The 18,104-nt window shown below is 37.5% G+C and overlaps 1 protein-coding gene across 1 annotated transcript in view; it reads right to left on the bottom strand.

The window, feature by feature from the left end:
* MCHR2 (melanin concentrating hormone receptor 2) overlaps positions 1-17,857 on the bottom strand; it is a 34,797-nt gene extending 16,940 nt beyond the window's left edge. Inside the window, 3 exon segments of the mRNA XM_083830151.1 lie at positions 6,353-6,559; positions 12,900-13,015; positions 16,867-17,857. Of these exon segments, the coding sequence (XP_083686277.1) occupies positions 6,353-6,534 (182 nt within the window). The 5' untranslated portion in view covers positions 6,535-6,559; positions 12,900-13,015; positions 16,867-17,857.
* Between the last annotated feature and the right edge of the window lie 247 nt (positions 17,858-18,104).

Raw genomic sequence — 18,104 nt, forward strand, 5'->3', positions numbered from 1 at the left:
GAAATAACTACGTTTCCAAAGACAGAAATTTAAGCTAGAGGGAAGGAGCCAGACAAAAGTATTTATTTCTAACCTTTTTAATAAATTATCAAGTATGATTCACTGCCATCTGGTTATGATGCTGAAACCAAAGCCAGACATCTATAAAGTATATCTGTTGGCACTGACGACTAGAACTTATGGAGAGAATGACGCATATGTAATCTTTTTCCTCTAATGCCTACAGCTTTGTGAAAATTGAAGGATGTAAAATCTCCAGGAAAAGCAAAGCCCCAAACTGTGTTTCCTGTAAGACATCAAATGGTACCATGATGTTCAAACACATAAGTTTCAGAGCATCTGAAAACTGCATGAACATGCCATTTAATTCACATTAATAGGGTAAATCATACAAAATGAGAAAAAAACTTTCAAACTCTAAACAAGAACTTCAAATTCTGTACTTTCAAACTTTATGTTAAATTTAATCAACAAAGAATATACAGTGCACAGCTTAAAGCTACCAAACTTCTGCCAAAAGGGAGTACAAGGGATGGACATGGGAGATGTTTTTGAATACACATTAAATTTGGCTGAAATATTGCCTAGGTGTTTTGTGTTTAGCTGAGACATCCAAATGGAACTGCCCAAGAGGTGAGATCGCAACTGAGGGTGAGTAAAATTACTACCTCGGGAGTTCCATGGATAATGTGATGGGAAATGTTGCAATACCCACTCTTCCATGCTTTACACTGAGGTTCGGAAAACTATGCCTGTATAGAGCACATGCTTCCTTACAGATTTTTGTATAGTTCCCTGTACAGACATAGACCTTTTGTAGAAGTCCCAATATTTAAATGGTAACCCATGCGGTAAACTTTATAACATCAAATCATTTTGGCTACATTTTATAGTTTAGAACAGCTTTACATTTTATTAAGGCAGAGGTGCTTGTGCTCTGCCAAAAACAGTCCCTTTACAAAAGCAAAACAAAACAAATCCAACAAACAGACAGACAAAAAATCAACCAGGGATATAATAGCTATAGCCTCAGTTTCAATTTTTTCATTCTTTCAGTAATTTCTTCTATCTCACCACAAACTTGAAAGCTTCTCATCAGTTTCTCAGGCCACAGATATTAACTGGACAATTATTTTCCACCCAAGGAAGAATAATTTGCATCTCTGAAACATCCAAGTATCTACCTATGAAAAATGTACAAAACCATAGCTGCTGTTCAGAAAAATCTGTGAATATGTCAAATCTGTAGCTAGTCCTATTCTCTGTTTAATTCTTCTTCTACAGATTAAACTCATTAAAAAATAATTTGAATGATCCCAATCAATTACAAAAAATGTTGAACAGACACAACACTGTGATAATCTATGTTCTGGCTGTGAAAGCCACAACTTTGAAGAACATAATAAGTGCATTATATGTTGTCATCAGTCATTATTTGTCCCCTCCAACTTCATTATGTATTGTCATCAACATTTATTTATCTCCTCCTGGACACAGATTCTTCACTAACTAGAAGCTTAAGTGTTAATTTGCAAGTGATCTTCCAGGTCAAAGACAAGATAGTTTACAAATATCACACATCTACAAACACAAGCAAATATCCTTTCTTCAAATAGGAAGAGTGAACATGTCATGGGCTACAACAGCAGGTAGCACCAGCCTTAAGGTCATTCTCCTGTCCTCCCTACACTACAAAATCTGAGTGTTTCCAACTAACCAGCTCGAGTTGGAAGTGTTTTTGAGTTTCCAGCAGTAAGGTTAATCACTTGCCTGTGCTCTCAAGCTTGGAGTTTATCTAGACCCTCGGGCCCTGAAAATAGCAGGTCCAAAAGCTGCAGTCCTACACCTACATAGCACTATGAGTGCTGCAGAGAAACAGTACTCAGGGGGTAACTTTTTCTGTCTAAGACAGGTATATGACAAAGATGATATGAATTACCCTCAGTAGTGCCTCTCCATGGAGACCAAGGTGGCTGGCTTGGTCAGTCAAAGTTATGCTGAAAAAAAATCACTCACATTGAACAGTCGTATAAGGCCTATAAAATTTTTGTAAGACCGAATCTTACTCTGTATCCATTATGAAAAACTGCACACAGAAATTACAGCCTTTCTATTCTACATGTTTGACTCCATGCCTTCTCTCATTACACCATACCTGACAATAAATAGCTCCAAGTAATTCAGCTATCTAATCTGTTGTATCAAAGATTAACAATAGCGATATGTTTGTCCAAGATTTTTAGTCCAGAAATATAATACTGCTTAACTGAATCTCATAGTGAAGCCAGATAACATCACTTAAAGACATTTATGAGTTACTGTGCCAGGGTCATCATGGGAAGTCCCATATTTCTAGCATTTTTAAAAACACATATATTTATTGTATTTCTGAAACAAATAGAATCACAAAAATTAGAGTAAATTGTCAGCATACTGTTTCATTGCAGAGACTCTTAGCTTTTCAGTCTATGCTAGGCAAAAAAACAGAGCAGCTGGGGCATGTTTTAAGGTGCTGGGTACATTGTTTAACATAGTTTTTTTTTTTTTTCTCCTTGATTTAGGAAAACTAAGAACCTAAGATTGGAAGAGATAACCCTTGTCACAGCACAGAGTTATCTGCTGTTTCAGGCAACCAAATTCTAACAGACCCTCTCATAACAAAGTAGTTTCATTGTAGAAATTATGTTTTTAACTTCCACTAGTCCTACTGAAGGCAGTCACAGCATAACAGCACAACACTGCTCTGGAGAGTAGAAATTGCCTTCCAGTTATCAGCTTTTAATATCTGCTGAGCGGAGTCTGCACAATAGCCCTTCTACCAGTCTTGGCCTTCAGTTTAAAGCCTTTTGGTATATTTGGTCCTGATTTATAGAGAACAAGCATACACCTCTGAGACTTTTATTTTTATTTTTAAAACAAACTTAGATGAATTTTCTTAATTCTTCTTTCTTCTGGTTCTAGCAATTGTTCTTTTCTGTTCTTTTCCAGACTAAGTTTCTCTTTCATGGAAACAGCTGGTGAGAATTGTATTTCAGGCCTTGTTGTGAGCCTGAAGAATGGCATTAGCAGCTCCCTTTTCCCTCCGGAAAGGCAGAGCCTTTATATTACATACATTACATCTGTGTGTGCCTCTCATGCAGCTTTAGCCTACTGACAGCCCACAGCAATCCCAGGAGTTTTTCATCTGTTTTTTTCCAACTGACAGCAGTGCTTCCTACTTATTATAAAAGAAAAATAAAATTCTGTGGCTTTGTGCTATTAAACATTGCAGTAGTTGTTTTGCTTTCATCCCTGTTCTATTCTTTATCTCGTTCTTTCTTTATGACAGTCTTAAACTCCATAACATCAGCCAAATCTCCACAGAGTATGCCATTAGGAATGCCGTTGACACAACTGTACACTTTACTCCAGATCTCTGAGGGAAGATAATAAATCTGACTGGCCCTACAATCAGTCACTGAAAGTTCCAAGTTAACTTATTTCCCCTGAAAATCTTTTCTGAAAACTTGTTTCTTATTAACAACTCGAAGTACCATCCATACATTAACTATTTTTTTTATCATCTTGTAATTCTTGAACTCCTTGGATTTTTCTTTAGCCAAATCAATATTTTTCAGCATGATAATATATAATATCTGATAACAAAATCTCTGATCTGAGTAGATTAGTCATGCTGTAGCACTTTCATAAGTTTTCTGGTCATGGCTTTACTTCCAGTGGTGAGTACAACTCCAACTGAAGACTCAGAATGCAAGTAATAAGTGCTGTAACACTTATTTGCAATCTCTATTTCAGGAAATTTTATTAGGTATCTTATTAAAAATCAAGTTAATCTGAAAAGCTTTACTTATAGGTAATTCAGATTGTATTTGAATCCTTTTTTTTTTTCTTCTGCAAGAGACTATTTCTTCAAAATTTAAAGTTAGACTAATGTGGATGATTGGGTTTATCTGGATCACATTCCACCCTCCAAACAAAACCATAGCTATTCTCCCAGCAGCTGGTCTGCCAAAGTCAGTAGATTTATATAAAACACTTGCTAGCAGAACTGCAGTTTGAGGGGCCAATGTTTGTAGGTTGCTGGGATGAAGTTTATCATATCCTACTGGCTGACACTGAACTCTTGCAGCGTTTTCTCCACCATTTTCTTTTTAATTTAATAGCAACATAACTCCCTCTATTCTTCTCTAGGGATTAAAATAATTCACACATGGACGGTCAGCTGAAAGTCATTGAATTAATAATTTTTAAATTAGATATCAGTGCATGGGCATATATTACATGCAAGGTTTGTTATAAGGTTTAGTTATTCTCTCACAGTATATTGCAGATAATATCATTTTAATTCACACTTTAAAATGTTTGTCCCTAGGTAGTAGTGTCCCTAGGTAGTAGGCAAACTGGGGAGCTGAATTTCCAAAGTTCATTGTTTTTCACATACCACCATCAGTAAAGCATTAATTAGGCACTGGAATGGGTTGCTCAGGGAGGTGGTGGACTTACTGTCCCTGGGGGCTGTTTAAGGAAAGTTTGAATGTGGTACTTAGGGACATGGTTTAGTGGGTAATATTGGTGGTAGGGTGATGGTTGGACCAGATGATCTTGGAAGTCTTTTCCAACCTTAATGATTCTATGATTCTATGATTTCTTACTGGGAAGTAAATAACTTGTTAACTAGAGAAAGAATTTAGCTTCTTTCTCTCTTAGAAGTGCTGACTCTGTAATGCTAAAAAACTTGAAATGTATACATGAGAAAATATGTTCAATAAAGAAAAAAGAGACATCTCTGAAGCAGAGTCATTGAGTAGAATCAAATCTGTTTGATGGAAGGTGGGAATTTGACATGGTTATTTTTCAAAATGTAGTTGCATTTCAAATATATATTCATCTACAGTCTGAGGTTTGTGGTTGTCCTTTTAAGTGCTGGTAACTACCACATTAACTTTTTAATGCACTATTTTCAAATTCTTTTCCTATGTATAAATGCTCATGTCCATAAATTTGAATACTTGTAATTTTATTGAGCAAATATGGTTTAAATTACATTCTTTTTTTAAAGTCATTGTCTGTGTCTATTCCCTCTGTCTCTCATATTTGTATTTAAGTTAGACAAAGGCCTTTCACCAGGGGAAAATATCTTTGTTCTTTCTCAGTTTCCTTCCATTCTATTATTTTAGAGACTCTAAGACTGTTTTTTAGAAACTCAATGATTTTTTTTTCTTCTCTATTCATTCATACATTTTAAAAGCCATATTGCGATCATGTCCATTTCAGACATACTGTTTCCATATTTGCTCTCTTCTGTGTTCAGACCATGAATTTAATGCTCTCAACTGCACCAACCATCAGATTTTTGGTAGTTTCAAGGGAAATTTACTAAAGCTCAGGGGCTGACAGACACCCAGTCCTAGGCTGGCCTTTGGAAATCTTTCCTTTAAAAGCCTGTTACGTAGGGGTGAAGTCTATCTGTTGTAGTCTATCCCTTGCTGAGTGTGACATTTATTAGCTTATGCTCTCATATTTCTTTATGTTAATTTTTCATTGCAGATAATAGCCCCTTCTTCATGATTCATGCTTGTGGCTGTAGCGTCTGTGATTGCATCTGCCAGTTGGAAGACCTATTATATACAAAAAATCTCCTCTTAAAATTAAGTGACTAGAAGATATTTTTTTATTGTATAAAGGATGTTTGGGTCGGATTTTATGACCCAAAAATATTTAGCAACTTCAGCAAATTTATCTTCTCAGAATACATCAAAAATATTTTGAGGTATGAATTCTTGTCATGTGAGAATACTTGACTGGCACTAAGGCCCTTGTTTCCAGAAGCAAGATGATGCTGGAAAAAAGTATTAGGAAGGAATGAGGAAGCTGCAGTAAATGGGCAAAAGGTACATGGAGCTCTTTCATTGAAATAATCTGAGGTAGAAGTACAGTTTTCAGACTTAAAAAAAATCTTTAAAAACTGTAATTTCTAGTTAGCGCCATAACTGAAGTTTAAAGTCTTGTCTAGCCTTTTCTGGTGCCACTAGGAAGATTGCTGTTAACTATAATGGAAGCCACAGAAGACATTCATTTCAGTTTCCTTGAATGTGCTTGAAGTCAATCATGCACTTAAGTGTTTTCTTATAACAGAAAAGGCTAAGCAAGCATATATTACCTCTATCTGTTCTGTCTATAGTCAATTTAATTAATTAATTAATTTATTTTTTAAATGAGAAGCAAGTGTTGATGACTAGAGGAAAGACGAATAACTTGTTATACATGTCTTTGCAGAGCAATTCACTCCATTAGTGTGGTCATTGTTTATTTTGTTAAGCAATAAATCGTTTTATCAGATGTATTTCCATACCTTATTATTGTGAACACAATGAGGATATTTCCAACTAAGCCTGTTGAACAGATAATTCCAATCAGGGAGGGAAGGATGACTGTCTCTGCAGCACTGATCACCTGGTAATGATGCTTTCTATTCCAAGACCTGTTGAAGAAGTCTGGTGTAGCATTCTGTAAGGAAGGCTGAAATTCACTCATTCTTCAGCAACATTAATACTTGGTTCTGCAGTAGCAAAATAAATAATTCATGAACTAATCATTTGAATATCATTATGTAAGTATACTATCTAAGTCTATATTACGATTTAGCAGTTTTCTCATCTATAAGATACATCTTTACATAAAGCACTAAACAAAATCAGTCTCAGTCCTTTACCTTTAAGATTCTTAATTGTCTAGATCTGCAATCCCATATTTCCTCAACTAAAAATGATATATTTTTCCATAGATAATTTTCACGCTACTTCAGCTACGGAGCTGTAGCCTGAGTGTCTGGTTTATTTGTCTACTGCAACTTTGAGCTGACAGGATCTGAATAAGTATATAAAGGCACTCTGCTTAAAATAATTTAGTAAACCCTGCTGAGTCCAGAAACTTCAGATAACTGAAGCACAATACTGCCCTGCAGTTACTCCCATGCCCAATTAAAAAACAAATCAAAACAACACAACAAAAAACAAAACAACAGCAACAAAACCAGTAGATTGAGAAGCAGATCATTCTTCTGTATTTTTTAATCCTAATTTAAGACGAATTTGTATCTGTAGCAAGTTTGATCTTTATTTCAGTAAATACAGTATCTGTAAACAAAATGGCAGCCTGAACTAAAAAAAAAAAAAAAAAAAAGTCCTTTTTATAATGTAAAATTCCCTTATGTTTTTGAGAATAAAGTAATTCTTTTACCAGATTTTAGTCTTTATGGTATCATGACTTGCTGCTCTTTAATAGCATCAAATTAATGGTAGCAGGTTTCTGCTGTTCAAGGTGCAGGAAAGGCAGTGGGTAATAGAGGCTTAATTTGTTTGCTAGGAGGCTACCAGAGGTAGGAAAAATTAATGAAAGTAAAAGGCAGGGACAGATTGTTTTTGAATCTAATTTAAAAATAAGTAGTCTCCTGTTGTTTACAGAGAAGAAACTTGCAACAACATGTTCCCTTAGTACAAATAGGGAGGTAATATTTACACTTGTATAATACATTTAATTCCGAGGCCACCACCAAGAACTTTACAGACTTTATGTTTCACAGCAAATCGGTGATGCAGAAAAGTGTTTTTTAATGGGGAACTACCATTTGTAGCTTATAAAGACTGAGTGAAAGGCATAAGATCACAAAGACAGTTATTCATGTTGGTGAAGATAAAATAAAGCCAACTGCCCCAGTGACAACAATTTATCTTCAGAAATGTTCTTGAAGTCATACATCACTAAGGAGTTTGTAAGTGTCATGGTTTTGGCTGGGATAAAGTTAATTTTCTTCACAGAGGCTCACACAATGCTGTGTTTTGGATTTTTGATGAAAATAGTGGTGATGACATTCCAATGTTTTAGTTGTTGCAGAGCAGTGTTTGCACAGATCCCAGGCTTTTCCTGCTCCTGGTGCTGCCCTGCTAGTAAGGAGGCTGGGGGTGCCCCAGGAACTGGGAGGGGACATGGCCAGGACAGCTGGCCGAGGATGGCCATAGGGATGTCCCACACCATGTGGTGCCATGCTCAGCAATAACAGCTGGGGGAAAAGAGGAGGAAGGGGGGAAGGGGGGATGTTGGGGTGATGGTGTTTGTCTTCCCAAAGAACCATTCCATGGGATGAGCCCTGCTTTCCTGGACATCACTTAATAGTGAATTAATGCTTTGTTTTGCTTTGCTTGCACATGAAGCTTTTACTTTATCTAGTAAAACATCCTTGCCTCAACCTATGAGTTATTGCACTTTTACCTTTTCAATTCCCTTCCCCATCCCACCTGGGGAGAGTGAGTGAGCAGCTGTGTGACACTTACCTGCCTGCTGAGGTTAAACCTCAACAGTAAGTTGAGTGAACAACAGTAAGTAAGGAAGTGATGCCATCCAAAAGGACCTGGACAGGCTTGAGAAGTGGGTCCACATGAACCTAATGAGGTTCAACAAGTATAAATGCAGGATGCTGCACCTGGGCTGGGGAAATTCCAGATATGAGTACAGACTAGGAGAAGAACTCATTGAGACCAGCCTTGCAGAGAAGGACTTGGGGGTTCTGGTGGATCATAAGCTCGACATGAGTTGGCAGTGGGCGCTTGCATCCCAGAAGGTCAACTGCATCCTGTGCTGCATTATAAGAGGCGTGGCCAGTAGGTCGAGGGAGGTGACTGTCCCCCTCTACTCTGCCCTCGTGAGGCCCTACTTGGAGTACTGTGTCCAGGTCTGGAGCCCCCAGCACAAGAAGGATGTGGAGCTGTTAGAGTGGCACCAGAGGAGGGCCGCAAAGATGATCAAGGGGCTGGAGCACCTCTCTTACAAAGACAGGCTAAGAGAGCTGGGGCTGTTCAGCCTACGGAAGAGAAGGCACTGGGGTGACCTCATCGCAGCCTTTCAGTACTTAAAGGGGTCTTATAAAAAGGATGGAGAAGGACTCTTTACTCGGGTAGATAATGATAGGACAAAGGGGAATGGTTTTAAACTAAAAGAGGGGAGATTTAGATTAGAGGTCAGGAGGAAATTTTTCACTCAGAGGGTGGTGAGGCACTGGAACAGGTTGCCCAGAGAGGCTGTGGATGCCCCATCCCTGGAGGTGTTCAAGACCAGGTTAGATAAGGCTCTGAGCAACTTGATCTAGTGGGTGGTGTCCCTGCCTATGGCAGTGGGTGGAACTAGATGATCCTTGAAGTCCATTCCATTCCATTCCATTCCATTCCATTCCATTCCATTCCATTCCATTCCATTGAATATTATATATATTATAGCACATGGTATATCTATTATAGAAAAAATACATATTTTTCAAATAAGAAGTGATAAAAAATAAATTGGTTATTAGTGAAACCTCCCATTCCTAATAAGTGATTAATCTGGTGGAAATTTATGAACAAAAATCTACACTGGGCTGAAAAAAAATGTGCTTAGCTTCTACAAAGTAAATGACTGCTATTTTGTTTATAAAAAGAGATGAGTTTCTCAGCAAATAAAAAATCATATTTATTTGTGGTTTAAAATGTAAGATTAGCACTTCATGAAAGAATTGGAAAAAGAATAACCATTTACGTTAGTAAATAGAGCTTCAGATGTAACAGAGCAACTTCCAAGCTAAAAAACCCTTCTTGCTTTATAACTATCTCAATTGATTTATTAAAGAGCGTTGTTTTAGTATTTGCCTCCAACAAGACATTACCCTTCAGATTTCAGTGGAAAAGTAGAAAAAAGCCTCCTAATTTAATTAACATCAACCCTGAAAGGAGAGACTATTCAAAAGAGCAACATTTTTTTTTTTTTAATGACAGAATTTAAAAACTAAAAGTTAATCCCTGAAACTTCAAGTTTTAATATATGTATATATGTGCTCTGTATCCATACTTCCTCTGACAAGCTATTGCCACCCAAAAATGAAAATCTGAGTCAGTAAGGAAAACAGCACTCCTAAGTTTAACCATAAAAACAAAACCTGTATGCTTAGCATTGTGAAGATAAGAATATTGTGAAGATACATTTTATTTTCATGGAAAGAAATTTTGCACAGTACAAAAGAAAACAAAACTTAAAAGAGAACAAAGTAAATAGAAAGGAGGAAGAAAGTTTTGGAAAAGCGAAAGAGCCCTTAACTGACAAGTCTGAAGACCATAATTCAAGAGCAGAAATTTGAAATTTATGCAAATTTGTTTAAAGCAGATACATATGAATTTGTGAAATCCAGAAATATGTCAGGTTTCCGAAGCAGTCCGGAAAGCTGCCCAAGGAAGCAAGTGAGGATTCTGATGATCTTTACTGCATTGTTTTCAAGATGAGATATCTGAACTCTGACTTTACAATGGCTAAAAAATATCTTTTCCTTTTTGTTGATGTAGCAACAAAGGTGGAGAAAACTTAGCTGGTTATTCCTCCAAGTTTTTTTCCAAGGAAATGGCTGTCATTTGCACTGAAATAAGCTATTTATCCTACTCTCATCAGACAGGATTTCATTATCTGCTTCTGAAATATTGAAACACCTTCATTGCTTCTTTTCATATGCTTCCTCTAACATTTGTGAAGATTTCATTGTTAAAGATTCTTAAAAAAATCTGCCTATTAATTATTTAAAGTAAGTATGCTCTGAGCACTGTCAAGTGTCTAATCTCCCACCTAAGTAAAACTGTTTTCTTGTATCATACACCAATTTTAATGGGAATGCTAGGACTCTGGTGATGCTGGTATGCTGCTATGTTTGTCTATCTTGCCCATGCTTCCCCTGAATTTTTGTAACCTCTTTGATGTGAGCAACATGCCCTACATTACATGGCAAGAGGTTATAGTTTAAGCAGTTAAAGTAATTAGCAGCTGTGAGGGTGGGATGGGTCAAGTTAACTTGCTGGTACAGGCATGAGAGAAATGTCAGTTTAGCTGTTTATCAACAGTGCCCTTTTTGTAAGTGGTGTAATTTTTCTTATTTCTGTGAAGAAAAATAAGAAAAGGCGTGAGATTGTTCATAATCAGGAATGGGTTAGGTGTGGGTAGTTTTGTTCAAATGAAGAACAAAGGAGAAGGAAAGTAATTACACAGAGATCTACCTACTTGCACCAAGAACTGAAGAAGAAATTAGGACCATATCTGTCAGTTTTGTAAAGCATAGTTGAGACAGGCCCTTCCTGAAGCAATGTATGTGCTTCATACAGTAAGCACATCTGTACCATGATGGCAAGACCTGGGCTGGAAATGGAAGGTAAACATTACTGCTTACATTTAAACCCTTACATCCACTGAGGCTAAATGTATGAAGCAGCACATATAAAAATCTATGTAAACTGTTTAGGTGTGACTGGAAACTGCATACTACCTATTACCTGGTCATAATACAGAGTTTGAGAATGACCAATGAACTGGACACCGATAAAATCAGAAGGTAGAAACAATCTCTGGCCATCTTGGGAATATCTTGCCATTTTAACCCACTGAGATGGTCACAGAGCCAGGAGAATTGCTACTTCTATGTTCCCCTGTTCCCCAGCATCACACATACAGCTCCAATTTATCTTTGATTCACATAAGCAAACTGAAGGATGCAAATTCATATCCTAGCTAAGTGATATCACTTTTCCTTATCAAATGTAATCTTCCTTGGTCTTTGTGTGTGGTACACTACCTACCACTAGGAGAGTGAAGAAGCATTCTGGATGTCTCTCCTGTACAATGCATTTCTTTTGTCAGTGCTTGGCTGCTCATGCAGTATACTGCCCACCCACTTGGAGTAGCAAACTGCTTTGTTGTGGACAAAAACATCCTTATATTTTTTTGATGGATCCTTTTTTTTGGGGGGGTGGGGGGGTGTTGGAGAGGAATGCACTGATTAGAAAATGTTGCTTGGTATATGACATTTTCATTTAGTCACAGAATTTTACTGACATTCCAGCAAAAGATGCTTGGAGATTTCTATGTAAGACCAATATAAATTCAATAGAAGAACTGATTCCATATAATTTTTCAATAAATCCCTAACTAGTAGGTAGCTGGCATTACAAACCAGATGTTTACTTCTCTAAGTCTGATAAATGAACCTGGGTTAAACTATTAAGGGAAGATGTTTTTCTTCCCACAATATTACTTGACTTCACGTGAGTCTGATATCAAAATGCATATAAAATAAGGCAACATGACAGGAGAAAAAAAATATTTAAGCATAATAACCCCATTTGATTTTTAATCCTGATTTGAATGCAGTTATGCTGCACAATGGCATTTGCAAAAACCCTCTATATTTCATTTTTTGACTTGTTTTCTTTTGCAAAAAATTTGCTTCTTCTTCAATAAATAAGAGGCAATGAACGACCAACAGAAAAGGTCATGCTGACTTGTTCCAATGAGTAGAAAGGAATGGAAAATCATAATTCTTTTAAAAAGCTGAACTCCTGAATATAACTGTCACATCTCACAAATCTTGTCTTCATCTTACTGTATGCTTCTTTGTAAAACCACCATCCTAAGCACTTTGACTTAAATAGTGTAAGAACATCTTGTTCTCTAGTACGAGCTTGCGTTTAGAGAGACACTGATTTTCCCCACTCTCCCAGACAACTAACCTCTAATGATTCGTAAAGGCACACACACCTTTCCCCCAAAGACGGAGCTGGATTGATTGGTTGTTTTTAATCAGAAAGGAAAAAGAAAGAAATCCGTCCAAGTTTAGGAAACAGTAGCAACCTCGGTCCGGAAGCCCCCGCACCGTGGCTGTGCCACTGTGAGCCCCCCGGGGCACCTTCCTTCTCCCCTCCGCCCCTCCATCCCTGCACCCCCCTGCTCATCCTGTGGCACCCTCCCCGCCGTGTGCCCCAGGGGCTGCAGTGGCCCCCAGTACGCCCCGCTCCCGCTGCATCCTGCCGCACTGTGACCCCCTCCGGCTGGGAACTCACCCCTCATCGTGCTGTGCTCCTTAGTCTGCGGGCTGGCGGAGTCATCTTCGGCACGACTGGAGGAAGCAGCGCCTTGCTCCCAACACGCAGCCCGAGGCTGTGCCCATCGCTGAACGCTTGCACAGAGGGTTAAATATGTTAAATATAATATATATACATTTATATTATATATAATATTATAATATATTTATATATTTATTTTATATAAATATAAAAATATATGTTAAATATAAAATCCAAAAACAAACATACAAACAAAAACCCCAGCACGATATTTACCTTGGAGAAACATACAAACAAGCAAATGAAACAACAAACACTCTCTGTGAATGTATTTTAAATATCAAAGGAAAATATGATACCTATTTCACCATCTACTCTGTTTCACAGCACTTATATCTATGCAGTTTTAAACCTCTCTGAAATATCAGGGAGCCCTTCATAAGAAATCAGAAAGAAGAGCAGAGGGAAATGGCCATATCTGTCTAACACCAAAATAGTTGTCAAAGAACTGTGGCAGAGTTGCTGAATTATACTAAACCAGAGATGACTGGGCAGATCTGGTTCAGGCTTTTCAAATTATGGCATCTGTTTCTGGTTATGATATGCAAAGGTAGTCATCTAAACATTTTTTAAATTCCTCCTCATAGGAGTGTGTGAATGCATGTTTTGACTCAACTGATAGAGTTATTCTTTTTTTTTTTTTTTTTGGTAGTGAATTTTCATAGTTTATGTGCAATAAGTACATGAATTGAGTACTCCTGAAGCCAGGACATGGAAGCATTATAATGCTGATAGATTATTCTCAGAACTGCTTTTCACACTTCAATGCAATTTTGGCAAAAATATTTAATATTGGTTCGAATTTATTTTTGCTGAAACATTCCCGATTTCTCCCACTTCAAAGACACATCTCAGATGATTTGATTTGGATTACCATCTCAGCTTCTGTAGGAAAAAACCTTACCCAAACATTTTGAATTGCCTTTAAAAACCATACGATCCCTCTATACCCACTCAGAGAAGTGCAGCTCACATAGGAGTATGGGAAACAAAAACTGTTTCAGTAGAGTTGACACATGAGAAAGGCTGCTATGAAAAAAAAGTCAGTTGGGAAAATGCTTTACATCCAAAGACAAGCGGAAGCCTCAAGGGTATATTCTTTAGTGATATACCCCTTTCTAGATCTGGAAAGGAGAGTTTCTCAGATTGCCACCAGCTGCCTTTTCATGCCCACAACAGAGCCAGCCCAGTTGCCTTTAGCTGCCCCAAGCACTTATGCTGGAGCTCACTGCTCCCTGACATGTGCCAGCACACCTTCAGGTGTCATCCCTCTCACCTGGTTCTTGTCAAAAGATTGGGGCTAGAAAAGTTTACCATTAAATGAAATTAAATGAATCTGTGTCACTCTGGCAAAACCAGGTTAGAGAGGTAAATAATATGCATATCACTGGCACATCTGTGAGAAAAGTAACCTCTGGATGGAGGGAAGCAATAGGCAGCTGAAGTGGTGACTGCTCCATCAGGAAGGATCAGCATGCTTTCTACTCTGTAGGCACAGGAGGGAAGCAAAGTGTCAGTCAGAGTACTCTGTGAAGATAAGTCCAAGTAAACCGGGAAAAAGTAGAGACAGATAGCCCAGAACAAGGACTGTAGGTCGTATCTAGATGGTGGAGGCATCTGTCTCAGGAAGGAGAATCTTTGGGAAGCATATTAGGGGATGGGGAGAGACGAATGTGTGTCACTGCGGAAAATAAAACAGAGACAGGCTTTCAGGAAAGAGTGTGGAGAAGTAGCCAATGCAGTCCTTAGACATACCAACATTAATAACAAGAAGAACAGAAGGAGATGAGATACTGTCTTGATTTGGTGCAAGGAGCATTATGCCCTTTTCATGTTTTTACAATATAGCCATTACCCAGAAGATTCAAAAAAGCAGAATGACGACTTTAAACCCAGAAAACAAACACATAGAGAGAGATCTGGGGTGAGGGGGAGAGATTTTCTTTAGCAAGGAAAAGATTAGAAGCTTATCATGTCATCAGTTTATGAATATCAACAAAAGGAAAAAAAATAGAAGTAAAAGCTTTTTTATTTTATTTTTTTTTTCCCAGCAAACAGTAATGCAATTAAACTGACAGTCTGAAGACAGAATTAGAGAAAACCTACAATGGTAATAAGACATCAATTTGTAGGCATAGGAAAAACTTATTGCGTTTACAGGTATGATCTGCAACAACGAAACAACTTTTAAAGTAGTTCAGATATGTTTCTGACATATAGGTCCTTGCTCAAATGGGAATTAATTGCAAATAACATATTTTAAATTTATTTTGCAGGAAGGCAAACAACTGCTCTCTATTTATCTACTACCTTTCTAATCCATGAGAAAGCTGATGCCACAGTTAGGAAGTGTGGTACTTATCCCTTTGGACAAAGTTTGGGTATGTATTCATACATTCAGACTTTGCAGATACAATGACAGAATGGAAATCTTTGAAATTCTGGTAGTTTATTACTAACTAACAGCTTTGACTCATAATCAGTGAAATGCTGCAACCTCAACTGCTCTGAACTGCACAAAACTCACTATGACTGGTTTGGGACAAGTAATGAAAGAAAAAGAATGGCTCTCAGTTGATTTGGGAGATGTTTACCTGGAATAGAGAGATAAGAGGAATAAATATTTTGAATTAAGATTTAACTGGAGCAGAGACTGGTACTCTGGACTCTGTGTATTCATTCTTTCTCTTGTTCTCTTTTTCATACAGTGAGTTTTAATTATTTCAGGACAACTGGAAGAGCATGAAGAGATGATAGAGTTCCCCAGAGTGCCCATGGTTAGGTCATGCTTATTGTAAACTCCCTTGGGCAGCACAGATTAATTTATTCCCAGTCAACCAAATCTGTAGAGATGTTGGATAAATCAGAAGAAATGTCATGATCATCTTCTTTACTTTCTAAGAAAGGAAAAGGAGCTTTCTAAGAAAGGCAAAGCTGGAAATTTTCAGGGGTGGGAAGGGGAAGGGAGAAGAGCAGATGACAGTAAGGGTATGCTAACTGGGGAGAGGTAGCTGCCTCCCTCCCTTAGGTGCTGGGAGCCTCATTCCCTTGCAGAAGCAGGTCATAAATCCTCCTCCGTAGCATTTCTGTCTCCTGCAGGTTTTGATTTTTTTTTTTTCAATTTTTATTTTTTGGTACAGAGCTTTCCTTACACATCATATGGAAATCTTATAGGATAGTTTATGAGGGAGGTTTCAGCTTTTTTTGTAAATAATTCATTTTTATGAATATATTAGCCTGAAAAATAGTTAAGAAGGAAGTTAATTTAAAATAACAACAACAACAACAAACCCCACAATGTTTCACTTAGAATTTTCCCTGTGGCTGAAGTTTAACTAAAGTCTTGTACTTTATTTATGGTTATGTACCAGTATATTATCTTAACAGATGCATATTTATTTGGGTTTATTTTTACAAGCTCTTTTTTCCCCTTATAGTAGTTTCCCTTAAAACAAACTTTCTCTGAGAGAAAATGAAGTTTCTATATTTTTGGTTCTAGTCTCTTGTTCTTATGCTCTGGCATTTTAGATGCCAAAAGAAAACCTCATATATAATTCACAGGTGCTTATGTTGCTTATTGTATGCCCCCCACCCCCACCCCCATCCCCCAAGGTGCTGAAAGACTCCAGATTGTACTTCTCTAAAAACGTCACGTCTTTCTTGATCAGAATTTCTTTATTATGTTGAAACGTCTACATTTTCATAACGAATAACATTTGACACCCTGTTTCTTTGCAAATGCATTTCAACTCAGAAGGAAGCTTTGTGGTTTCACGGCACATTCAGTGCAAAGCCTCAAATGTCTAGTCTGTTCTCCCATTTCCCCATGAAAAGGCACTGCTATGAACAGTGATAAAACTCTGCACTGCTTCCATCCAGTGCCCTGCTACTATTCCGTTCTTACCTCTACAACACAGCTGGGATGCTTCCAGGGGCTACACCAATAACAAGTCAATACCACCAGGTGGTGCTGCGAAACAGTTTTCCACATCCTTTTTATTCCTGAGCGAGGTGAAGTAGTCTAAAGGAGATCTATCTACCCAGAAGCTAATTCGAGCTTGGTCAGTTTAATAAAGAAGCCATTCTGTCTGGGGAGAAGAGAATAGGAGAGTGTCATTTCTGCCTGTGGACCTGAGAATAATTCCTGACACACGAGCATTTTTATTGGGCTGAAATGTTTAAAAGATGGAAACTGTGCATGCACGTTGAGAACCACCCCCTAGACAAAATTAATACATTTCACTACCACTGCAAAACCATGCCAATGTGCAGGATCCAGCCATCACCCTCTCTTTCGCATAGAGTCAGGGGTAGTAATGAGTTTGAATACTGAATTTAAAAAAAGGAATAATAAAATACTTGTTAATAAGCTTCTCCTACTCAGATAGCAATGTTCCAGGTAGGTAAGTTTAAAGTAAAACCGGAGGAATTAGGATAAAGGTAATAGTTTTGAACTCAAAACCACAGAGTACACTTTTCTGACTCTGTGTTCTTGCATGATTTCTTTAGATACACCTGTTGTTCCAATGTACGTAAGACTACAAAAGCAATATAATCCTGGTGTTACACAATAAATCTGTTTTGCTCCCCAGGTACTTTATGTCTGCAAAATATCTATTTGGAAGAACTATTATTAGTTCTGAAGTGTACACCAGTAGCATACACGATGAGAAATATTTATGGAAATTAAATGTTAACAAATGTTAACAAATTCCTCTGCACCCTTACAATTTTTAGCTAATAAAATGGTACTTCAAAACATCCTGGCTCATTTGTAGATTGCTTGAGGTAATATTCTTTACAGTAAGCAGTTGTTTATTGCGTGAATGTGAGTTTTTCATATTAGCATTGGTTAGAAACAAGAGTGCATTATGTAAAAAATAAATTGTTTTCTAGTGATCTTTTCTCAGAGCAAAGTTTTCAGACATTGAGAGATATTTTTATATTATCCATAATATTGTGAGAGAAATATAAAAGGTTATTCAGGTATTCATTTCCTTTTTTCTTTTTTTTTTTTCTTCCTTCAAGTTGACTCATTTATGCCTCAGATCATTTATGATCTTACAGCCAATGGACTTGTAGGCATGTGCAAGGAAAGTCATGATTTGAGACTTGATGAAGCTATTTTCCTTGCTGACATGG

This window comes from Anser anser (genome assembly GCF_964211835.1).
Source record: "Anser anser genome assembly, chromosome: 3".
Taxonomy (NCBI): Eukaryota; Metazoa; Chordata; class Aves; order Anseriformes; family Anatidae; genus Anser; species Anser anser.